Source organism: Capra hircus, chromosome 10 (genome assembly GCF_001704415.2).
Source record: "Capra hircus breed San Clemente chromosome 10, ASM170441v1, whole genome shotgun sequence".
In the NCBI taxonomy this organism is placed as follows: Eukaryota; Metazoa; Chordata; class Mammalia; order Artiodactyla; family Bovidae; genus Capra; species Capra hircus.
In genome coordinates, this window is record NC_030817.1 from 82,544,632 (window position 1) to 82,570,201 (window position 25,570).

General features: G+C 37.5%; 1 protein-coding gene across 7 annotated transcripts in view; it reads left to right on the forward strand.

Annotated features, from left to right (window-relative positions):
- Positions 1 to 25,570, forward strand: part of MYO9A (myosin IXA) — a 241,476-nt gene that overhangs the window by 209,057 nt on the left and 6,849 nt on the right. For 5 of the 7 annotated variants that reach the window (XM_018053556.1, XM_018053557.1, XM_018053561.1 and 2 more), the window contains 4 exons: positions 654 to 785; positions 1,666 to 1,789; positions 3,091 to 3,144; positions 24,317 to 24,519. In XM_018053556.1, coding sequence (XP_017909045.1) covers positions 654 to 785; positions 1,666 to 1,789; positions 3,091 to 3,144; positions 24,317 to 24,519 — 513 coding nt within the window. The remainder of the gene's footprint in view (positions 1 to 653; positions 786 to 1,665; positions 1,790 to 3,090; positions 3,145 to 24,316; positions 24,520 to 25,570) is intronic. The other 2 variants (XM_018053558.1, XM_018053562.1) reach the window with 1 other exon arrangement.

Below are 25,570 nucleotides of genomic sequence, written 5' to 3' on the forward strand. Positions count from 1 at the left end.
TTAAAGTCAGTGCCTTGAACAGGTGGTTATGATTCCTTGGAGCAGAAATTCTCCATGGAGTTGGACTGCGTGGCAAGTGCTTCCCCACCCTAATGAGCCATGTAATCATTCAGTCTTATGGTGGCACTGCATAGCCTAGCTATATGTCTTAACTCTTGAACTAAAGAAGATGTGTGTTTATTGACATAGCCTAATTCATAGGAGGTGGTGGGGTCATATGGAGCTCAGAAATCGACTGACTTAAAGAGACTTCAGGGGCAGTCTGTGTTCTCCTGAGTGTTGATGTTGGGAAAGAAAGCCATCTTTCTCTTTGGATAAATATCTTTTATCACTGTCTGAAAATGCCTTAAGGTCTCTACTCTGCATTCTTTAGACATATTCATCTAGTAATGGTGACCTGGGACAGTGAGTCACAAATTTCCCTTGATCAGCTATCTGCTGACCTCAGTTGCTTCAGGGAAGGGACAGAGTGAAAGAGTGCTTCCCAAAGGCAAGGGAACCGCTTTGGGGAAATTCTACAGTGTCTCAACTGGTAGGAATATCCTTCCAGTACGATGCAGCTGATGTCATTTGCCTTTCTCTCGTCTCTTCTGTCTATCTCCCTGCAGTTTTCCTTTTTTATCCCAGTTTCACTTGGGTTTTTTGTTCCTTAGGATTGCTCTACAGGAGGACACTAATCGAATGTCTGCTAATGCTTTGGCCATTGTGTTTGCACCCTGCATTCTCCGTTGCCCTGATACCATTGACCCACTGCAAAGTGTGCAGGACATCAGTAAGACTACCACGTAAGGCCAGTCACTATCACCTCTGCAGTACCCCACGGACTTCTGAGTCAATGTAGTCACTCTATCCAGATACCAGAGTGAATGGTTTTTCCTTTTTTATTTTGGCTGTCCCATTCAACTTGCAAGAATCTTAGTTCCCTGACCAGGAATTGAACATGGCCACACTGCAGTGGAAGTGCAGAGTCCTAACTACTGGACCACTGGACCACTACCTAATCGTTCCCCTAGTGAATGTTTTCTTAGGTTCATATGTTTTTAATAAGATTGCTAGGCACCACTGGTCTTTTTTATGCTGAATATGAAAAATACCTTTAGATTCTATGTAACAAGCATCATTTGTTTTGAAAGGTCTTATTTTTTAAATTTGGCTTTTCTTTACGTTTGTTTATAGTTTCCAGATGTATTTTAAAATCTCATTTTACCAAATTATATATACTTTGTGTTTTCCTATAATCCAGTCTAACTGTAGTCTTGTGGCTTTGTATCTCTTTGGTCTTATTCCTGTATTTCACCTTGGCCTTTTTTTCACGGATCTCTGATTTCCCTCTAGAGTGCTGATTCTTAACCTTTCCTGCAAAAGGAGCTTTCCCCCAGAAAGGCCTGGTGTATGTGTCCCATTCCCAGAGAGTCTGATTTAATTGGTCTGGGGTATGACCTAGGCATCAGGACTTATAACTGTTCCTCAGGTGGATACTAAAGTGCGGCTGAAGTTGTGAACCACCATTATAAACCCTGTCTCTGAACTCATAAAATAAGGGATGTTGATTTTTCTCTTATCCTCCAACTCTCTACCACACTTAGCTGAAAAGTAGTCTGACTGATAAAATGTATTTGATTTACTTCAGCTCTTAACAGTTTTCTCTCTTTCCTTTTGTTTCAGCTGTGTGGAGCTGATTGTTGTGGAACAAATGAATAAATATAAGGCTCGTCTCAAAGACATTAGTAGCCTGGAATTTGCTGAGAATAAAGCAAAAACCAGGCTATCACTGATTCGTAGATCAATGGTAAGATGCAGGACATAGAATCACAGGGGAAAGTGGGAGACTTCCTTGGATTTTCAGGGCACATTATGATGTGTGGAGAGAGATTATCTCCAAATCTTTTTCACATGGAGCAAGTGAAAAAAAAAAATCACCTTATCTCAGGGTATGACGTTATGCCTCATGTTTGATCTTTTAGCTGTTTTTGGTTTTATATACAGAATATATTCAATTAAATGTGAAGAATTTTATAAATCAAGTATTTGGATAAAATGTTGGTGGTTTAATAAGTTGCGCTGTTTTCTTCTCCTGTTCTTTCTATGAAAACTTGACCCACCCTAACTTTTGGCTCTACTTCCTTCTACCATCTGATCCCATCCTTAACCATGTCACTTTTGGTGGTCCTGCCAGTACTTTGGGGACATAGACAACTTAATCACTTACAAGAATGTGGTTCATAACGTTACAGAATTCCATTATGGATCTGCTATTATCAAATAAAGATTTGCTAGATTTTGAAGAAAAGCCATACAAAAATGATAATTAATTTCTTCCGTTTGGCCACTTTGCTGTTTAATATCTTCTTTTGTAACCAGTGACCTATTTGTAAATAACTCTATTTCACACTGATCCACAATCAATAGGGTCTAGGTAACTGGAAACTTACTGCTGCATTTAAGTTTAATTATTGCCCATTTACTACCCTTGCCCTGACTTGTAAAACAAAACTGTATTAGTGAACACCCATTCAGATCCCCAGTAAATCTCTAAAGAGAAGCAAGCTTCCCCATCATCAAGCCCATGCTTTTGCAGGGGCCCAGCAATACGTCCACTATCTTCATAGTTTATCCTTAGATTAGCATTAAAATAACTCTGTTTCTTCCTTTACTGTTAAACTGCCTGGCACAGGACAAGTGCCCAACAAATGTCTGTTGATTAAGTTAGTGAAGGGTGTTCTCTAAAAACAAACATAAACACAGTTTTTCCAGCCAGTAAAGGTATTCAATAAAGCTCATCACAAAACACATTCTAAATTTTCTCCCCAGCAAATGAAAACAGAAACCCCATTTAAAAGTGAAATTAAGTATGAAATTTTAAGAACTCAGTTCTGAGAGATCCAAGTTAGCAGTACCCATCCAGGGAAGAAAGGAAGAGACTTTTTACTATAAATCTACTTTTCACAGCAGGTAGACAAGCCATGCTTTTTTGCTGATGCTGCAGAAGACGGATATATTCATTCCATTGAGAGATTAAACCTCTTTAACGGAGCGATGACATGTACCTTCTAACCTTCTGCTTTCCTTTTCATGTCCCTCCTAATCCAGAAACCTGTACTAATTGCAGTTAGATTTATGAGCATTACCCGCAATTCAGTCTCGGTATGTATTAATATTGTAATGTGTCACAGCCACTCTACATTATTGTCTCTCATGCATCCAGCGGTTGTTCTGCTCTGTCTGCCATCCATGCCTGTCCACCCTCCATGTGCAGCCCCAATTCAGGTCCCACTTCCTGTTCAGCCTTCACGTGCTTTTCTCTTACTCTCTTTCTCTAGAATCTTTTTTTTCTTTCCTCTGTATCATGCTTTTGAACAATGTCCATTTATAATATTCTGGTTTTTCCTCTTTGTCAGGTAAACCTCTTTGTGGATTTCTTCTTTGGTGTGATTATTGAAAGGTGAACATTGAAAGCAATGAGGTGTCAAATTTCTGCTCTATAAGCTGTGTTCTCATCAGTCTCCTCCCTTACTACTTGGAAAACCTATTACTGTTTTCATCATCCTCCATCATTAGAAATGCTTATTTACCCATTCTTATCTGTGACTTTGTTGTCTTCCTAGAGGTAGAAGTATGACTTCTTATCTACTTAGTATTTTTTAGACAGAGCTGCAAGTAGTAGTGAGCCTGTTGATCAACTGGTTCTAGACTTAAATAGTAATAGTATAGTAGAGCTCATACCAAAATTTCACACATGCAACAAAAGAATGAAGAGATGGAATACCAGTATATATGGAAACTAATTTCAGAGACTGTCCATCTTTGTGTAACCAGTTTGTTGAAGATCTCAATTTGCTGGGATATAAATATAAATCAGTTTTGCTTTTTATCTAGTAACTAACTGCCTTGCAACTCTGCCGTATTAAAATCCCCTTTCCTACTGGATATATCAAGTACCTTAACACGTCTTGTCACTTTTTCTGTAATTTTTAAATGTTCTAGTCTCAGTCTATTATTTAAGACCAGTGAAGTCGCTCAGTCGTGTCTGACTCTTTGCGACCCCATGGACTGTAGCCTACCAGGCTCCTCCGTCCATGGGATTTTCCAGGCAAGAGTACTGGAGTGGGTTGCCCCCCATTTAAGACTAAGTTCTCTTCATATTATAGCATCAGTCACAGGCTTGATCCAGTACTCTTATCACTTTTTCCCAGGATAGAATAGACCTTAATCTGGGTCTGAGAACTTTAGGTCACACACTTCTGCCTTCTCTCTTTCCTGAGCTGTTTTTTTCCCTCTGGTGTTGAAACTGGGAGGAGTGATAGGGGAGGCAGAATTCTACATGATGTGCCAAGTATTGAGTCTTCTTGGTTGTTCAGTACTACTGTTCAGGTTCATTGTAGACAGGCTAGATGAAGATGTGCTGACTGTGCTGACAGTGAGCTGAAGTCTGTCCTGTTTCCATAGGCATTGGCAATCCCTTGCAAGATTGGGTTACATCTTCTGATTGATGGCATTCATACCATGTGTCTCTGATATGTGTGTCTTTTTTTTTTTTTTTTTTTGCCTCAAGACCTTACCCAGTCAGATCTACCTCTCATGGCCAGTTCTAGGGCCTGCAGGCACACTGGGGAAAAGGTTATATTTTTCATACCTCTTGGTTCCCAAGAACTTAAGGTGGGTGATAGTCTTGCCTACGTTCCTGTGTGACACTTTCCACACACTCTCTCCCCGCTTCTCTTTTCCCCTAAGCATATTATAGAGTTGTAAGTCAGTCTTTTGCCTATACAGACCCCCAAACAGGGAATGAAATACCAGTCTGCCTTTCTTTCCAATGACTTCAAACTTGGATTCTTACCTTTTCAATTAGTTATGACACTGCTTTTTTGCTATAAGAGGAGAGAGAATATCCTCCTTTCATAAACATTATGTTCCTCTCAAAGTCCAATAACCCCTCTTTTGTTTTTAAAGCCTTTTTAGATACGTATGGAAGGAAAGGTGTTAGAATATTGATGACAGTGTTGGTTTAAAGAAAATGGAACTCTCAGTAAGCCCTAAGAGGAGAAGCTGGTGCCAGTTATTGTTGGCTCCTTTAAACTATAAGAAGGGGTATTTAATTATCCTCAGCTTTTGACCTTAGGTACAATTTTGGAACATGAGGAAAACTCCCACTTGCATATATGCATCCTATTGCATATGCATCTAGCTGTAGAACAGGTGTTGGGCCCAGACTTAGATCAAGACTATGTCTCGTATGTATTTGGTATTCATTAAGCAACAGCGGGATTGAATCTGAGAACTGAATCAAGGAGAGAGAGTGATTTTTAGAATATTCACTGCTGCTGCTGCTGCTAAGTCGCTTCAGTCGTGTCCGACTTTGTGTGCGACCCCATAGATGGCAGCCCACCAGGCTCTGCTGTCCTTGGGCTTCTCCAGGCACTGGAGTGGGTTGCCATTTCCTTCTCCAGTGCGTGAAAGTAAAAAGTGAAAGTAAAGTCACTCAGTCCTGTCTGACTCTTCGCAATCCCATGGACTGCAGCCTACCAGGCTCCTCCATCCATGGGATTTTCCAGGCAAGAGTACTGGAGTGGGGTGCCATTGCCTTCTCCAGAATATTCACTATAAATAAACTAATCAAAGTCAGTAGTATTCATGTCTTCATAGGTGGAAAAGTTGCTATTCTGTAATTAAATACAGTAGTGACTTTTCTTAAGTGGAATGAAGTGAATTTGTATGTTATTGCTAATGTGAAAAGTCATTTGGGTTGGGTGTTGAAAAATGAGAAATAATTTTAACAATTGGAGAGAAGAAAGGGGAATGACAATTCCAGAGGCAGAGAAGCACGAAACAGATAATGACTACCTTGTATAGCTAGAGCTGGGCAGGTTGTGTGGATGTGGCAGAAGAATTTGGAAAGTTAGACTGAAACCAGATTTGCAGCATTAAAAATTTTGAATTCTCCGATTTTGAAGCCCTGGAAGCTATGGAAAGCTTTTGAAGTAGGGGAACGTTACCATCAATTCTTTTTGAAAAACAACTGTAGCATTTTAAAGAAGAAAGGATTAGAGATGGGCAAGACTAGCAGCCTTTATCAGTTAGGAGACTTGTAGATAATCATATGTGCCTTCACTAAAATAGATTGAATCCTGATCATTCCATTTTGAAATGTTTTCTGCTACCATGTCCTTTCCATGTAATTAGATTTGTGTAATACAAGCTAGGCTGTTCCCATACTAGGATTTCAGAATATGATGTGCTCACAGTCTATCCAGTTATGTCTTATATAACAAATTAGGTGTTTTTGTAACTTATTTATAATTCTAAGCATAAATATTGATTTAATATTATTTACGCTAATATGAAGAACAGAATTTGAAATAACATTTACTAATCTGTCAAACCACGTCAGAAATTATCCTGTTGAAAGATGTTACAGAAGTTTTCACAGCCAAACAAAGTTTGGGATATAATATGTATCACTTCTAAAACTTTTAACTGTAGAGTACGTTCTTCATAATGGGTCTAGTTTAATAAGAGTTCTAAAAAAGGCATTTTAAAAAAGACATTCTAGTTTTTTAAAATAGTATCAGTTGCTATTTTATGTACTTATTTTGGGATTTTAAAATTGCTCTTAAATCTTCAGGGTTTTCTTGCTGCACTCATAGTAGTTGGCAGTGCTTGTGAATTTTGCATCATCTAGGCTTTCTGAAGAACTTACCTGCATGTCTCTGTTAGAAATTGGTATACCTGCAATTCTGTATATCAGGGTGGATCTACAGGGATAAACTTTGCAATTGACTACACCAAGAGAAGCAAGAAATGCCCTTCCAAAAGTTAAGTGTTAATAATTGAAAAGTTAAGAATCAATTGAAATGTGGCAGCTTTGAAGAGCTCCAAAGGAAAAAGATATTCAGGCGTGGACTTGCCTCTGGCAAGTGTTCCTATCATTTCCTTATGTTACTGCACAGTGTCTGAGTCTACTCTTCACATTCAGGTGACTTGACGTAATAAGAGTTAGATCCACAGAATGAAGATTTTCTGAGAATATAGAACTGTTCTTACTGTTTCTGGTACTGACCAGAAGGTATTTTTGTAGTGTTAATTTTTTTTTAATATAATTTCTATATAACATTGTATTAGTTCTAGATGTAGCACATAATGATTTGATATATGTATTAATATATATTGTGAAGTGATTATCACAGTAAGTTTAGCAAAGCTTTGTCACTGCATATAGTTAACAATTTTTTTCTTGTGATAAGAACGTTTAGTATCATGGTTAGATAACACCACAACCAGAAGACCCTGGCTCTTTCTATTCCTCCAGAACCCTCTTTCAGAGATCATGATGGTATAGGCGAGAGGCAGGACTTGAAGATCCTCATGCAGGAAGCATGTAGCACCCGTCCTGAGGAAAATTTGGCCCAGGACCTCTTCGGCAAAGTAGGCAAGAGGAGAACAGTGTTTGTGCTTTTCTGTGTGTATTGTGAAAGGAGCATCTCTTTTGAAGCCTAGAAATTGTGTTATTCTCTCAGATGTGGACAAACAGGAAAAAAGATTATGTAGGGAATTCTTTTAGATAGAATTCCATAGGAGTGGAAGAACCACAGTAATATCTGGCAAGGGTGCTTTTTAAGAAACTTGAAAATTAGGTTTGTGGAATAAAAGGCAGAAGTTATGAAGTAAGGAAATATAGGAATTGTATGATCTTGGCATGGTAGGATTATATGTGAGAGAAGAGAAGATGAAGATTTACAAACAGTAGAGTGAGTGATCCAGGGGTGTTGAGTGTTTAGAGAATAGAAAGTAAGGAATATTAGACAAGAATGAATGATGGTGGCTCCCTATGCTTTTTTTTTAAAATTTTTGCTGTGAGATCTACCATTTGCATTCTAAAAATTGATTGTTAAATAGTCTCATTTCATTCTTGTATCTCCTTTTTTTAAATTCATATTTAAAGCTTAATACTAGCTCTTTTGTATAATTCAGTTTAGTTGCTCAGTCGTGTCCAACTCTTCGCGATCCCATGGACTGCAGCATGCCAGGCTTCCCTGTCCATCACCAACTCCCAGAGCTTGCTCAAACTCATGTCCATTGAGTTGGTGATGCCATCCAACCATCTCATTCTCTGTCGTCTCCTTCTCCTCTCGCCTTCAATCTTTCCCAGCATCAGGGTCTCTTCCAATGAGTCGGTTCTTTGCATCAGGTGGCCAAAATATTGAAGTCAGCTTCAGCATCAGTCCTTCTGATGAATATTCAGGACTGATTTCCTTTAGGATTTACTGGTTTGATTTCCTTGCAGTCCAAGGGACTCTCAAGAGTCTTCTCCAACACCACAGTTCAAAAGCATCAATTATTTGGCCCTCAGCTTTCTTTATAGTCCAACTCTCACATACATGACTACTGGAAAAACCATAGCTTTGACTAGGATGGACCTTTGTCATCAAAGTAATGTCTCTGCTTTTTAATACGCTGGTCTAGGTTGGTCATAGCTTTTCTTCCAGAGGAGAAAGCACCTTTTAATTTCATGGCTGCAGTCACCATCTGCAGTGATTTTGGAGCCCAGGAAAATAAAGTCTCTCACTGTTTCCATTGTTTACCCATCTATTTGCCATGAGGTGATGGGACTGGATGCCATGATCTTCGTTTTTTGAATGTTGAGTTTTAAGCCAACTTTTTCACTCTCCTCTTTCACTTTTGGATAATAACCATTCTGACAGGTGTGAGGTGATACCTCACTGTAGTTTTGTCTTGCATTTCTCTGATGATAGTGATGTCCTGCATCTTTTCTTGAGTCTTTGGGCCATCTATATTTTGTCTTTGGAAAAAACGTCTATGTGGGCGCTCTGCTCATTTTTTAATTGGGTTGTTTGTTGTTTAAAGTTGAGTTGTATGAGTTCTTTGAGTATTTTGGATATTAACTCCTTGTTAGATATATAATTTGCAAATATCTTCTCACATTCATTAGGCTACGTTTTAATTTTGTTGATAACTTCCTTTGCTGTACAAAAGCTTTTTATTTTGATGTCTCAGTTGTTTATTTTTGCTTTTGTTTCCCTTGCCTAAGGAGACATATCCAAAAAAATATTAACACCAATGTCAAAGAGTGTACTGCCTATGTTTTCTTCTAGGAGTTTCAGGTCTTACTTTTAAGGCTTTAATGCATTTTGTATTTATTTTTGTATATGGTTTGAGAAAGTTTTATTCTTTTGCATGTAGCTGTCCAGTTGTCCCAACAATTTATTGAAGAAGCTATCTTTTCCTCTTGTATATCCTTGCCTTCTTTGTTGTAGATTAATTAACTATAAGCATGAGTTTATTTCTGGGTACTCTATATCTGTTCTATTGATCTATATGTGTGTTTTACAGTACCAAACTGTTTTGGTCATTGTAGCTTTGCAGTAAATTTTGAAATTAGGGAATGTGATACTTCCAGTTTTGTTTTTCTTTCTCAAGATTGGTTTGGCTTTTGGAATATTCTGTGTTTTCATACAGATTTTAGACTTATTTGTTCTAGTTCTGTGAAAAATTTCTTAGGTCTTTTGATGGGGATTATATTGAATCTGTAGATTGCCTTGGATAGTGTGGTGATACTAACAGTATAAATTCTTCCAGTCCATGAACATGGTATTTGGTTTGCCAAAAAGTTCTTTGGTTTTTTAAGTAAAAATAAAAGACACATCTTTAATTTTCACCAAAAACTTTATTGAACAACACATTTACCATTTTGTTCCGCTACTTTCTGCCATTTTACAGGCAACTTCATAATTCCATATTGCCAAAACTTGTTATCTTCTTGAGCAAAGATTCCAGATGTTTTTCATGAAGTGCTTCCTTCAGTTGGTCTAATTGGGAGCAGTACTTGTTGGAATTAATGGTTTTCTAGAAGGAGTTCAATACAGAGCACTCCCTTCCAGTCCCACTATATACACTACATCACTTTCTTTGGATGAAGACCAGCATTTGGTATGGTGGTGGTGGTTCATTTCACTTGCTCCACAAACTCTTCCATCCCACATTATTGTACAGTATACACATCATCCATCACATCACATCCATCACAATTTGTTTTAAAAACTGCATATTTTCTTTATGTTTCAGGAGAGAATTGCATGCAGAAATACAGTCAAGAAGCATTTTTTTTTTTTTTTGCTTATGTGGAATGCAACATCAAAGTGATTTGCCAAGCTGGTGCAAATGATTTCCAGTGTTTGATTTAGATATTTGAGTATGTCAGCTATCTCCTGCATGGTATAACTTGATTATTCTCAATTAATGTGTCTGATCACTGTCAACTTCAACTGGTCTACCTGACTATGGAGCTTAACTGCCCTTTCAGATGAAAAGTGTTATCAGCTCCACCTTTTCTACAAAAATGGAAACAAATACATAATGGGAAGTGGAAAAGGATACATCTTAAGGGGAAAAAAAAGGAACAAAATGAAAAAGGGGAGCAAAAGGAAAACAGACTGACGTGGCTACCCAAGAAACTAAAAACACTCACCTTAGGGTAACACAGAAACTGAAACCAAATGTGACCAAATTAATATAATTTATCAAGTCAGTGGGCCCTATATTGTACATCTTGTACAGTCTAGAATTATTTTTAAATCAGTTTTTTAGACTTTTCATTTTATATTGGAGTATAGCTGATTAACAATGCTGTGATAGTTTCAAGTGAACAGCAGAGGGACTCAGCCATGCATATACATGTATCTGTTTTCCCCCAAAGTCCCCTCCCATCCAGGCTGCCACATAACATTGAGCAGAGTTCTCTGTGCTATAACAGTAAGACTGTGTTGGCTATCCATGTAAAATACAGCAGTGTATATATGTTGCATTTTTTTAAGTGCACTCTTTTAGAGCTCTAAATACATGTGTTTTGGTTTTTTCTTTCTTCTCCCAGTGTGTTATATGCTTAGTTACTCAATCATGTCCAACTCTTTGCAACCCCATGGACTATAGCCCACCAGGCTCCTCTGTCCATTGGGACTCTTCAGGCAAGGATACTGGAATGTGTTGCCATGCCCGCCTCCAGGGGACCTTCCCAAGCCAGGGATCGAACCCAGGTTCTCCCCCTTTGCAGGTGGATTCTTTACCATCTGAGCCACCAGGGAAGCCCCCCAGTGTATATAGTGAGATTTAATTGACATATAACATTGTGTAAGTTTAAGGTGTACAGTGTGATGATTTGATATATGTATATATTATGAAATGATTATCATAATGAGATTAGTTAACATTCATTACTTCATATAGTTGCTTCTTTCTTTTATTTATTTTTGCTGTTGACAACATTTGAGATTTATTCTGTTAGCAGCATTTAAATATGCAGTACAGTATTGTTAACTATAGTCAGCATGCTGTACGTTATATTCCCAGAACTTATTCATCTTATAACTGGAAATTTGTACCCTTTGACCACTGTCACCCATTTTCCCCTGGAAACCACCCATCTACTCTGTTTCCATGAGTTCAATTACAAATATGTTTTTTAAGAAGAAGGGAATTCCACCTCCTCTCATTTTGAAAGGGTGAAATCAAGTGCTAGTTTATTTTTCTTTACAAACTGAAAATAGTTAACTCTCCATAAGCATAGTAATGTCTTACACCAGATCCTTGATCTTGGCTTTCTGTCATAATTACTTTTCCTAGTAACTGTTGATAAGAGGTGGGAAATCTGAATATTGTGTATGATATTATATCATGGATTAGTGAGACTTTAGACTTAATACTCATCAACACTTAAAAATAACTGTAGTTAAAAATCTTAATTTTAGAAATAGTTTTTCTTTAAAGTTTAAGCTGAAAAGTCACTGGGATAACTGTTCAGAAAAGGATTTACAATATGTTTTTATAGATCTTTCAGTAAGTGTGGTAAAGTATACATTGTTAATGAACTATGTGATCAATCAAAACCAATGAAATCCCTATTATGATAGAAAAATATACTCTGATCGTGGAGTAGAGGAGGTTTTTCTATTATATAAAACCATTAAAACTTGATAGGTTCATTGGCATAGTTATCAAGTTGTGCATGACAAAATGATAATAGCAAAGCAAAAGGGAAATAATATACCTTAGGAAATATTTACTATAAATAAATAGGAGAAAGACCAGCTATCTAGTGGAAAATGAACAAAGGTTACTATAAACCACTTCTTGGAGTGTTAACTGCTCTTTCCAGGGAGTCCAGGAGGTCAAATCTGTTTTTATCATCAGTTCAGTTCAGTTCAGTGTCTCAGTCGTGTCCAGCTCTTTGCGACCCCATGAATCGCAGCACCCAGGCCTCCCTGTCCATCACCAACTCCCAGAGTTCACTCAGACTCACATCCATCGAGTCAGTGATGCCATCCAGCCATCTCATCCTCTGTGATCCCCTTCTCCTCCTGCCCCCAATCCCTCCCAGCATCAGAGTCTTTTCCAATGAGTCAACTCTTCTCATGAGGTGGCCAGAGTACTGGAGTTTCAGCTTTAGCATCATTCCTTCCAAAGAAATCCCAGGGCTGATCTCCTTCAGAATGGACTGGTTGGATCTCCTTGCAGTCCAAGGGACTCTGAAGAGTCTTCTCCAACACCACAGTTCAAAAGCATCAATTCTTTGGCGCTCAGCCTTCTTCACAGTCCAACTCTCACATCCATACATGACCACAGGGAAAACCATAGCCTTGACTAGACAGACCTTTGTTGGCAAAGTAATGTCTCTGCTTTTGAATATACTATCTAGGTTGGTCATAACTTTTCTTCCAAGGAGCAAACGTCTTTTAATTTCATGGCTGCAATCACCATCTGCAGTCATTTTGGAGCCCAAAAAAATAAAGTCTGACAATGCTTTCATTGTTTCCCCATCTATTTTCCATGAAGTGATGGGACCGGATGCCATGATCTTCATTTTCTGAATGTTGAGCTTTAGGCCAACTTTTTCACTCTCCTCTTTTACTTTCATCAAGAGGCTTTTTAGCTCCTCTTCACTTTCTGCCATAAGGGTGGTGTCATCTGCATATCTGAGGTTATTGATATTTCTCCTGGCAATCTTGATTCCAGCTTGTGCTTCTTCCAGTCCAGCGTTTCTCATGATGTACTCTGGATAGAAGTTAAATAAGCAGGGTGACAATATACAGCCTTGACATACTCCTTTTCCTATTTGGAACCAGTCTGTTGTTACCTATCCAGTTCTAACTGCTGCTTCCTGACCTGCATACAGATTTATCAAGAGGCAGGTCAGGTGGTCTGGTATTCCCATCTCTTCCAGAATTTTCCAGAGTTTATTGTGATCCACACAGTCAAAGGCTTTGGCATAGTCAATAAAGCAGAAATAGATGTTTTTCTGGAACTCTCTTGCTTTTTCCATGATCCAGTGGATGTTGGCAATTTGATCTCTGGTTCCTCTGCCTTTTCTAAATCCAGCTTGAACATCAGGGAGTTCGCGGTTCACGTATTGGTGAAGCCTGGCTTGGAGAATTTTGAGCATTACTTTACTAGCATGTGAGATGAGTGCAATTGTGTGGTAGTTTGAGCATTCTTTGGCATTGCCTTTCTTTGGGATTGGAATGAAAACTGACCTTTTCCAGTCCTGTGGCCACTGCTGAGTTTTCCAAATTTGCTGGCATATTGAGTGCAGCACTTTCACAGCATCGTCTTTCAGGATTTGAAACAGCTCAACTGGAATTCCATCATCTCCACTAGCTTTGTTCATAACGATGCTTTCCAAGGCCCACTTGACTTCACATTCCAGGATGTCTGGCTCTAGACTAGTGATCACACCATCATGATTATCTGGGTCATAAAGATCTTTTTTGTACAGTTATTCTGTGTATTCTTGCCACCTCTTCTTAATATCTTCTGCTTCTGTTAGGTCCACACCATTTCTGTCCTTTATCGAGCCCATCTTTGCAGGAAATGTTCCCTTGATATCTCTAATTTTCTTGAAGAGATCTCTAGTCTTTCCCATTCTGTTGTTTTCCTCTATTTCTTTGCATTGATCACTGAAGAAGGCTTTCTTATCTCTTCTTGCTATTCTTTTCAACTCTGCATTCACATGCTTATATCTTTCCTTTTCTCCTTTGCTTTTTGTCTCTCTTCTTTCCACAGCTATTTGTAAGGCCTCCCCAGACAGCCATTTTGCTTTTTTGCATTTCTTTTCCATGGTGATGGTCTTGATCCCTGTCTCCTGTGCAATGTCACGAACCTCATTCCATAGTTTATCAGGCACTCTATCTATCAGATCTAGGCCCTTAAATCTATTTTTCACTTCCACTGTATAATCATAAGGGATTTGATTTAGGTCATACCTGAATGGTCTAGCGGTTTTCCCTACTTTCTTCAATTTGAGTCTGAATTTGATAATAAGGAGTTCATGATCCGAGCCACAGTCAGCTCCTGGTCTTGTTTTTGTTGACTGTATAGAGCTTCTCCATCTTTGGCTGCAAAGAATATAATCAATCTGATTTCAGTGTTGACCATCTGGTGATGTCCATGTGTGTTTTTATCATAGTGCAGAGTAAATATTTGCCTTTTTCAGTCTGTTGAGTGTAAAAGAGCAATTATGAGAAAAAAACACTCAAAAAGAATATATAGTAAATGTTGCTACAAAAAAAACTCATTAAAAAACTGATTTGTGCTTATTATGGAAAAATTGGAAGGTACAGAAAAGTATGGAGAATAAAGGATATTATTCCACTTGGGAAATACCTTGATATATTTGCAGATTTTAAGAGAACCTGTGATATACTTGTTTATGGCCTAGTTCTTACTTAACACAGTATTAACATTTTCCCATGTTTCTAAAAGCTCTATGTAATTATCTTTAAAATTTGCTTTCTCTGACCTTGTAAGAGAACTCTGGGCTGTAGGAGTTCTTTATTAATCTTTATTTAATGCTATCTTAAGAGAGATCATACCTAGAAAGATTATTTGATTTTCTTCATCTCTGTTAAGTAATTCTTAACTAACCCATTGTGAGGTACTTAGGTGGCCAGGTGATGGTATGAACTCAGAACGCAGGCAGCTGTTTTATTGAATACTGGTAAGTGAATACTAGGGATAAGCTCAGACTTTTTCCGGCTCCCTGAGGCTTTTATATCACATAAAGTTTTAGTTGTTCATTTGGCTTCATTAAAATAGTCAAAATCATAAGTAATGAGATGTCTTGGAGTTTATAATGTGATCCTGACCAGTCATAATGGACTTTAACACTCAAAACCCTATTCTCTGCCTCCATTCCACAATGCTGTCTTATCTGGAGTCATCCTCTGTTAAATTGGCAGACTGATTTTTTTTTTTTAATTGGAAGCTGATTACTTTACAATACTGTGATGATTTTTGCCATATATAGACATGAATCCACCACAAGTGCATGTGTGTCCCCCCATCCTGAGCGCACACCCCCCCCCAACCTCCCTCCCCACCCTATCCCTCTGGGTTGTCCCAGTGTACTGGCTCTGAGTGCCCTGCTTCCTGCAGTGAACTTGCACTGGTCATCTATTTCACATATGGTAATATACATGTTTCAGTGCTATTCTCGCAAATCATCCCACCCTCGCCTTCTCCCACAGAGGCCTAAAGTCTCTTCTTTCCATCTGTGTCTCTTTTGCTGTCTTGTATATATGGTCGTTGTTACCATCTTTCTAAATTCCATATGTATGCATTAATGTACTGTATTGGTGTTATCTTTCTGTATACTTCTGTATATTTCACTGTATAGAACAGCCTCCAGTTTCATCCACCTCATTAGAACTGACTCAAATGTATTCTTTTTTATAGCTAAGTAATATTCCATTTTGTATATGTACCACAACTTCCTTATCCATCTGTCCGCCAGTGGACATCTAGGTTGCTTCCACGTCCTAGCTATTGTAAACAGTACTGCAGTGAACATTGAATACATGTGCCTCTTTCAGTTCTGGTTTCCTTGGTATGTGTGCCCAGCAGCGGGACTGCTGGGTCGTATGGCAGTTCTGTTTCCAGTTTTTTAGGGAATCACCACACTGTTCTCCATAGTGGCTATACTAGTTTGCATTCCCACCAATAGTGTAAGAGGGTTCCCTTTTCTCCACACCCTCTCTAGCCTTTATTGTTTGTAGACTTTTAGATGACAGCCATTTTGACTGGCGTGAGTTGGTACCTCACTGTGGTTTTGATTTGCATTTATCTGTTAATGAGTGATGTTGAGCATCTTTTCATGTGTTTCTTGGCCATCTCCAGTGAACTCCATGGCAGCCCACACTAGTATACTTGCCTGGACAAACCCTGTGGACAGAGGAGCCTGGTGGACTACAGTCCTTGGGGTTACAAAGAGTCGGACACGACTGAGCAACAAAGCACATTAGCCATCATATGTCTTCTTTGGAGAAATGTCTGTTCAGTTCTTTGGCCCACTTTTTGATTGGATCATTCATTTATCTGGTATTGATCTGCATGAGCTGCTTGTATATTCTGGAGATTAATTCTTTATCAGTTGTTTCATTTGCTATTATTTTCTCCCATTCTGAAGGCTGCCTTTTTTTTACCTTGATCATAGTTTCCTTCATTGCACAAAAACTTTCAAGTTTAATTAGGTCCCATTTGTTTATTTTTGTTTTTATTTCCATTACTCTGGGAGGTGGATCATAGAGGATCTTGCTGTGATTTATGTCAAAGAGTGTTCTGCCTGTGTTTTCTTCTAAGAGTTTTATAGTTTCTGGTCTTACATTTAGATCTTTAATCCATTTGGAGTTTATTTTTGTGTATGGTGATAGACAGTATTCTGGGTTCTTTCTTTTACAGGTGGTTGACCAGTTTTCCTATTACCACTTGTTAAAGAGATGTCTTTTTTCCATTGTATATTTTTGTCGCCTTTGTCAAAGATAAGGTGTCCATAGGTTTGTGGATTTATCTCTGGGTTTTCTGTTTTGTTCTGTTGATCTATATTTCTGTCTTTGTGCCAGTACCATACTGTCTTGATGACTGTAGCTTTGTAGTATAGTTTGAAGTCAGGAAGGTTGATTTCTCCAGTTCCATTTTTCTTTTTCAAGATTGCTTTGTCTATTCGAGGTTTTTTGTGTTTCCATGCATATGGTGAAATTTGATCCTTTGTTTTGAGGGCTCTTATAACATATTCCTCACTTCTTGATCCCAGAACTAAAAGTGGAATAGCAATCTTGTCATCCTCCTGATTTTCATCCTGTTGCATGTTTTAGCGGGCATACGTTTGGAAGAATGAGCCTGAATGTCTTTAGAACTACCCTCCACTTTCACCTTGTCATTTGGGCTAGCTCAGCAGTTTCTGTTTCTGAGACAGATCTTCTCAAAAGATAGTACTATTTTGCATAAATAACTAGCTTTGAAGAGGAACTGGCTTTATTGAGAAATATGACACATATAGAAAAGCACAGAGATATATATACATGTCTTAATGAATTATGAGCATCCATGTACCACCCTTAGGTCAAGATACAGAACCCCCAGAAGCTCTTCTCTTTCTCTTACCAATCACAATCCTTTCTCTCCCCCCAAAATAGGCAATAATCTATTATGTTAATCACTTACTCTGTTTCTTTGTTGTTTTCCCGCTAAAGTGTGTATCCTTGAGCACTATAGTTCTGTTTTTGAGCTTTATATAAATGGACTCATATAATAGGTATTTTATATCTGATTTATTTCACTCAACCTTATATGTGTAAGACTTGTCCGTATTATTGTATTTCATTATAGCACATACTTGTTACTGTAATAGTATTTTAGTGTATGCATATACCAGTTAATCCATTCTAGTGTTGATGGACATTTGGCTTGTGTTTTGGGGAATTATGAGTAATGCTTCTATGAACATTCTGATACATATAATTTTGATGGTGACATCGATGTATTTTTGTGGGGGTTATACAGGAGTACAATTACTGGGTCACAGGATATATATATATATATATATATTTTTTTTTCATCCTGAGTCCATAATGCCAAACTTTTTTCCAAAATAGTTGTATTGTACTAGCAATGTATGAGAGTTCCCAATTGCTTCACTTCCTTCCCAGCTCTTATATTGTCAGATTCTTTAATTTTAGCCATTTTAATGGATGTATCATTAGTTCAGTTCAGTTCAGTCACTCAGTAGTGTCCAACTCTTTGCGACCCCATGAACCGCAGCACACCAGGCCTCCCTGTCCATCACCAACTCACGGAGTCCACCCAAACCCATGTCCATTGAGTTGATGATGCCATCCAACCATCTCATCCTCGGTCGTCCCCTTTTCCTCCTGCCCTCAATATTTCCCAGCATCAGGGTCTTTTCCAATGAGTCAGCTCTTCATATCAGGTGGCCAAAGTATTGGAATTTCAGCTTCAACATCAGTCCTTCCGATGAACACCCAGGACTGATCTTTAGGATTGACTGGTTGGATCTCCTTGCAGTCCAAGGGACTCTCAAGAGTCTTCTCCAACACCACAGTTCAAAAGCATCAGTTCTTCAGGGCTCAGCTTTCTTTATAGTCCAACTCTCACATCCATACATGACCACTGGAAAAACCATAGCCTTGACTAGACGGACCTTTGTTGGCAAAGTAATGTCTCTGCTTTTTAATATGCTGTTTAGATTGGTCATAACTTTCCTTCCAAGGAATAAGCGTCTTTTAATTTCATTGCTGCAATCACCATCTGCAGTGATTTTGTATCATTAGGGTTTCATTTTAAATTTCTGTGTTGTGGCTCTAATGTGCTTAAGCACTTTTTCATAAGTATGTTGGCAGTTTGGATATCCTCTTTGATGGAGGACCTAACTCTTGTTCATTTTTCTGATGGGGTTGTCTGCCTTCTTCTGATTTGAAAGAGTTCTTAATGGATTCTGGATATAAGCCCTTTATTGGTTACTTCTGTTGCATAATTTCTTCTTCCACTATTAAAGGTGTCTTTCATTGAACAGGATGTTCTTAATTTTAATGTAGCCTAACTTACCAATCTTTTTCTTTAGATTAGTACTTTTAGGGTCATGTTTAAGAACTTTTTTCCCAATCTTAAGTTATGAAGATAATCTTTATTATTATCATGTACAAGCTTTATTGTTTTGCCTTTCACATTTAAGTGTATAATCCACCTGAAAATATTTTTGTTTGTGATATAATGTAGGGAGTGGTCTTTATATTCATGGATCTCTTTCTAGTCTATTTTGACTATCTTTGTATCAACACCACTATTTCAATTAGTATAGCTTTCTAAAAATACCTGCTAGAACAAGTCACTCTACCTTCTTCAGTAGTGTTTTGACTATTCTTGGCTCTGTATATATTGCCATATAAATTATAGAATCAACTTCACAAAAATTGTCGTGGGATTTTTATTGAGATTGATTTGTAGTATGTTTAGAATTTTTGCACCTGTGTTTGAGTAAAATTGTCCCTTAATAGACTTTCCTTTTAATGTCCTATGTATTAATATCTCGTTTATGCTGGCCTCTAAAAATGAGTTGGAGAGAGTAGTCCTTTTTTATAATTTTTGTTTATTTATGGATGTGCTGGGTCTTCATTGCTGTGTGGCTTTTCTTTCTCTAGTTGTGGCAAGCAGGAGAGTAGTCCTTATTTTTAATTCTGTGGAAGAATTTGTGTTTTATTTCTTCTTGTTTACTGGTGAAATCATCTAAGCTAGCTTCCAGTTTTCTCTCTATAAAGATTTTATTTATAGATTAAGTTTATAAAATTAATCAAACTTTTTTATTTCCTTGACAGTATTAGTTATTTGGACTTTTGTAGAAATTTCTCCACTTTGTATAAAATTTCAGATTTATTAACATAGAGTTGTTCATAGTAGCCTCTTATCTTTTTCATGTCTACTAGATTTGGATAATGCCCCCTTTTTCATTCCTGCTTTTGGTTATTTGTGATTTCTTTCTTATCAATTTTGCCAGCATTTAAAATTCTTTATTAGTTGTTTCAAAGAGCTGCGTTTGCTTTTGGTCCTCTTTTTTCTAGTGTCTATTTACTCTTTATTTCCTTTTTTTCTCCTTGGGTTTATTTTGTTCTTCTTTCCCCAGTTTTCAAAAATAGGTACCTTTTTTCTAAAGTTTTCTAAAGTAGTTACCTTTTTAATTTTTAGCCTTTTTTTTCTAATGTATAGAAAAGCTTATACTTTTAAGATCAACAGGGTTAAACTGTATCCCACAGATTTTTATATTGTTGTTTAATTCAAAGACTTTTTAAATTCTTGTTGTGATTTCTTTTTTGGCTATGGGTATTTTAGAAGTCTATCTCTTTTTCTTTTTTAAAATTTTATTCAAGTATAGTTAATTTACAGTGTTGTGTTAATTTCTGCCATACAGCAGCATGACTCACTTACACACATATATCGTTCTCATAGTCTTTTCCATGATGGTATTATCACAGAATACTGAATATAGTTCCCTGAGCTGTACAGTAGGGCTTTGTTATATATCCATTCTATATATAATAGTTTATATCTGCTAACCCCAAACTCCTAATCCACCTCTCCCTCACTCTCCCCCTTGGCAACCCCAAGTCTGTGCTATGTGTCTGGTTTCTGTTTCATAGATAAGTTCATTTGTGTCATATTTTAGATTCCACATATAAGTGATGTCATATGACATTTGTTTTTCTCTTTCTGACTTATTTCATTTAGTATGATAGTCTCTAGGTCCATCCATCTTGCTGCAAATTCCATTATTTCATATATGTATCACATCTTCTTGATGCATAGATATCTGTTTCTTAAATTCTGCATACATAGGGATTTTTAGTTTTCTCTTTGTAATTGTACTATCAGAAAACTTACTTTAAATTACTTTAAAGGTCAGATAAACTATTTCAATCCTGGGAAATTTATTATTGTCTTTGCTGTGTGTGCTTTAAAATATCATATAGTTGTTAGGTCATGAATTCTATATGTCTGTTAGATAACTTGTGCTTATTAAGTTGTTTAGGTCTATTACTTTACTGATTTGTGTGTATAGACTTGTTTTCTCTGTGCTGACATGGTATGTCTTTTACTCCTGCGTTTTTGCTTTCAGCCTTCCTGAATTTTGAATATTTTATATCCATGCCTTGTAAACTTACTATAGTTGAATTTTCTTTTTTTTTAAATACAGTCTGATAATCTTCAGGTTTTAACTAAAGCATTTGATCTACTTAATTTAATGTAATCACTGATATATTTGGATTTAAATCTACTGTTTTATTTTGTGCTTTTAATTTTTCCTACCTGATGTATGTTTTGTTTCTTTCTTGACTGTCTTGTTCTTTTTTTCCTTTTTCTTTTGACTACATATTGTATTCAATTTTTTCCTTAGTTTTAAAGTTTTATACTTTTTTACTCTTCTTTTAGTTTTCAACCTAAAGATTACAACAGACATCTGTGATTTATCAAAGTCAGTTGGTGCTTTTATTTTTTTCTTAGATAGGGCAAGGTCTTTAATATGCTTTAGCTATTGTATGATATATTGCTGTTGTTGTTATGCAGATGTTTTAAATTAACTGTATTTTAAATGCAATACATTATCCTTACGTTTTATGAAAATTCATCTAGACTTACATCATTACTGCTCTCACTGCTCTTCATTTCTTTCTCCTTGACTTTTCTTTTTGGGTCATTTTCTGTCTGCCTTTCCTTTAGTGCAGATCTGCTGGTGGCAGATTTCCTATCTTAGTATGTCTGAAAATGTCTTTATTTAAACTCCATTCTTGAAGGCTGCTTTTGCAATGTATAGAAGTCTAGACAGGCAGTTACTTTTTCCTTTCCTCCTTTGGAAGTACTATTTGTTGCTTTCTGACTTCCATTTTTTTCTGTTGAAAAGTAAGCCTTGAATCAAATAGTTGCTTCTTTGTTGCAGATACATTTTTTTTTTCCTGACTTCTTGGTAGATTTTCTCTTGCCTTTAATTTTTAGCAGCTGTCTCTAGGTATGGTATGGACTTCTTTTTATTAGACTGGCCGAAAAGTTCGCTCGGGCTTTTCCTATAACATCAGATGGAAGGACCCAAATGAACTTTTTGGCCAACCCAGTGTTTATCTTTCCTAGAGGTTGAAGATTTTCTGCAGTCAGTAGGTTGATATCTTTAATTGGTTTTCAAAGATGTTATGCTATTATTTCTTTGGTATTTCTCCTATAGGATCTCTCTTTTCTCCTAGTAGTCTTTTTGCATATGGTAGATCTTTTTATTGTGTCCTCTTTATCTTCTTTATTGAATTTTTGTAGAAAAAAATGTGTTTTGTTTTCTCTGCTTGATTCTTTATATTTTCTTCTGACCTATTCCAGTCCACTAGTTAAACTATGTCTTTCCATGTCTTTCAGCGTGGTTACTTTAAGTCTGTTCTGAAAGTCACAATATCTGGTGTCATTGAGGGTTTCTGTTGTTTTTGCTGGTTTCCATTTCCATTGTCTTGTCTCTTTTTGTGCTTAGTTACCTTTTATTGTATGTGAGCAAAGTATTTTTAAAAATTATTTGTAGAAATATTTTGAAACCTAAGATGGTATTACTTTCCTCCAGTGTTTTCATTGTTTTCTGCCAGGTTCTAGGACACTAGCAGTCTGAGATTACATGAATCCAATTTTAGGGATTACAGTTTTTTTTGAACCATTCAGACAACTTGAAGCTAGCCTGCAGTATCTGCAATGACTATAATAATTTCAATTTACAAACCTTAGGGGTCCCAGCATCAGGCAGGCATGGAGTCCACACTCAACACCCGACTACAGCTCACACCCTTGCCTGGGTCTGGACTATTATTCTTACCCCAGGGCTTGGCAATTTTTTTATAAAGGACCATAGCCTAAATACTTGAGGCTTTGTGGAACATGGAAGCTGTTGCAACTATCAGTGCTACCGTTATTCTGCAGAAGAGCCATAGACAATGCATGAATTAATGAGCAGAAAAGTATTTCAGTAAAGCTTCATTTACAAAATCTGACATTAGGACACATTTGGCCCAAGGGCCATGTTTTGCTGACTCCTGCTGTAGTCTGTCAGAAGCTCTGTTCAGACTCTCATCTGCTTCTTCTTAAATATAAAGTAGCTCTGAATACTGGGCCAACCCCTCTTTGGTCTGCCTTGTTAACTCTGTAGTGCCTTCAAGAATCTGTTAGGTTTTTATGTTTGGTCCAGTTGTTCTTAGCAGGAGGTTTAATTGTCATTATCAGAGGCTAAAGTTACATACAAAGTAACCAATTAAAACAATGAGATTATTCCCCCTCTGATCTCAAGAAGGAAGTTTCTTGAGTTGTTCTTAGAGAATATCTCTCACTAACACCCTATAATATATAAATGATAAAAAAAAACAAAACAAAACTGAGTTTTAGGACCTGTTTTGTATAGTCTTCCTATAGAGCAGTGTTGTCCCTCAGAACTTTGTTTGATGATAGAGATGCTCTATTTCTGTACTTTTCCTTGTGCTAGTCACTAACCACCTGTGGCTGTTGAACTTTTGAAATCTGGCTCGGGTGATTGCAGAGCTAAATTTTTACTTCTATTTAATTAAAAAAAGTTTTATTGGAGTATACTTGATTTACAATGTTGTGTTAGTTTCAGGTGTACAGTTAAGTGAATCATTTATACATATATCCACTCTTTTTAAAAAGATTTTTTTTTCCCCATATAGGCCATCACAGAGTATTGAGTAGAGTTCTCTGTGCTGCACAGTAGGTTGTTATTAGTTATCTGTTTTATATATAGTAGTATGCACACATGTCATATACACATATGTCAATTCCAATCTCCCAATTTATCCCTCCCCCACATCCCATTTAACTTTAATTAATTAAAATTTAAATAGCCATGTGTGGATATTTAATTTGCAGGATATTTGCAGGATGTTTTGCAGGAGATAGCTTAGATTAATAGAAGAATCTCATCTCATTATAAAGATTAGGATTGATACATATATACTACCATGTGTAAAATAGCTAGTGGGGAAGTTGCTTTATAGCACAAGGAGCTTACTTTGGAGCTCTGTGATAACTTAGAGGGATAGAAGAGTGGAGGAAGGAGGGAGGTTCAAGAGGAAGGGGAATATATGTATACATATAGCTGATTCACTTCATTGTACAGCAGAAAAAACTAATACAACATTGTAAAACAACTATACCTTAGTCAAAAAAGAGAATCTCATCCCAGTACACGGTGTGTTCTTACGCTCCCACCCACCTACATACCCATTTTTCAGTGCTCTGGCAAGAAATACTTAGCCTAAATCTGTTTGATGGATATGGTATCTCATTAAATATTTTAGGTCTCATAGAATGTTTCCACTTATCCCCACCATTCACCAGGTGTGATGGAAATATTACACTTGTTATCCTAACTGGGCCAAGTAAAACTGATGGAGTCACTCCATTTACCTTTAACATGTATTTTTCTTTGCAGGGCAAGGGGCGTCTTCGTCGAGGAAACTATCCATGTCCATCCTCTCCAGCTGTGGTTCGGTTGCCTTCCATGTCTGATGTCACGGAAGAGACCTTGACTAGTGAGGCGGCCCTGGAGACTGACATCACAGAGCAGCAGCAGGCAGCTATGCAGCAGGAGGAGAGAGTCCTGACCGAGCAGATTGAGAATCTGCAGAAAGAGAAGTGAGTCGCCGGAAGAAAGCGAGCAACCGTTATCTATTTCCATTTGCTGCCTCCTGTCCTCTGTTTATTCTTCCTTATTGTGAATCAGACTCTACATCAGGGTACAGGGGATGTGGAGATGACAAGGATATGCTGTCTGTACTCAGGTAGCAGTATGAAAGTTGTCACCTCAGGGAAGGATGCTCGTGAGCTAGGAGATCTGAAGCTGCTACAGTGGAGATTCTCAAAAGGCTGACTGGACAGGGTGGGTCAGTCTTAGCCCAGATTCCTAACTGGTCACCAGTCTTGGTGACAAATTTTTCTTTTAAAGGAGGAATAAAGATTCCCAGGCAAAGATGATTCAGAACTCCATAAAGGAACATTATTATCTGAAGATCAGTATAACCTTGGGGTCAGCAACTGGATGGTCAGGGTAAGGCAGCAACTCTTGGAGGTGCTGCTGGGACACCGGTAGGGAAATTGGTTGCAGTTTGGGGGAGAGACAAATAACCTCTGCCATCCCTGGAGCAAGGATGGTAACACTACTTCTTGGGTATAATGTGAACATCCTGTGGTTCTCTCTGAAGGTACTGTGTACTGGTTGTCGGTGATGACTGAAGTTTTAAGGGGATTTTTGTTTGTGAGTTCCAGGATCCCAGGTCTGAGAGCTTGATTCATGAGAGATTATGAGTCTTTTGAAGTACTTATTGCTTGTCAGGATTGCTTCTAGAATTTGGACAAGCTGAAAAAGCAGCTAGGGTTCAACTGTGCTGAACACGATAAGGTAAAAATGGTCTACTTTGATGAGCAGCTAGCTATTTGATACAAAAATGATCTGAAAAGAGGAGCTAATTCAGGTTTGATGAAAATTGCATTGGAAGTATTGAAGGATGAATAGGAATTTGCCAGGAAGGTGAGAGTCCCAGAGAAAGGAAATGTATGAATATAGTCTCAGAGATGTGACTGTGCATTGCTTATGACAGCTGTCATTGCAGCAGTGAGTTGTTGGCGAGACTGTCCTTGCAAAGATTGTCCATGAATCTCAAGCCAGGTATCGGAGGTATTAAAGGAT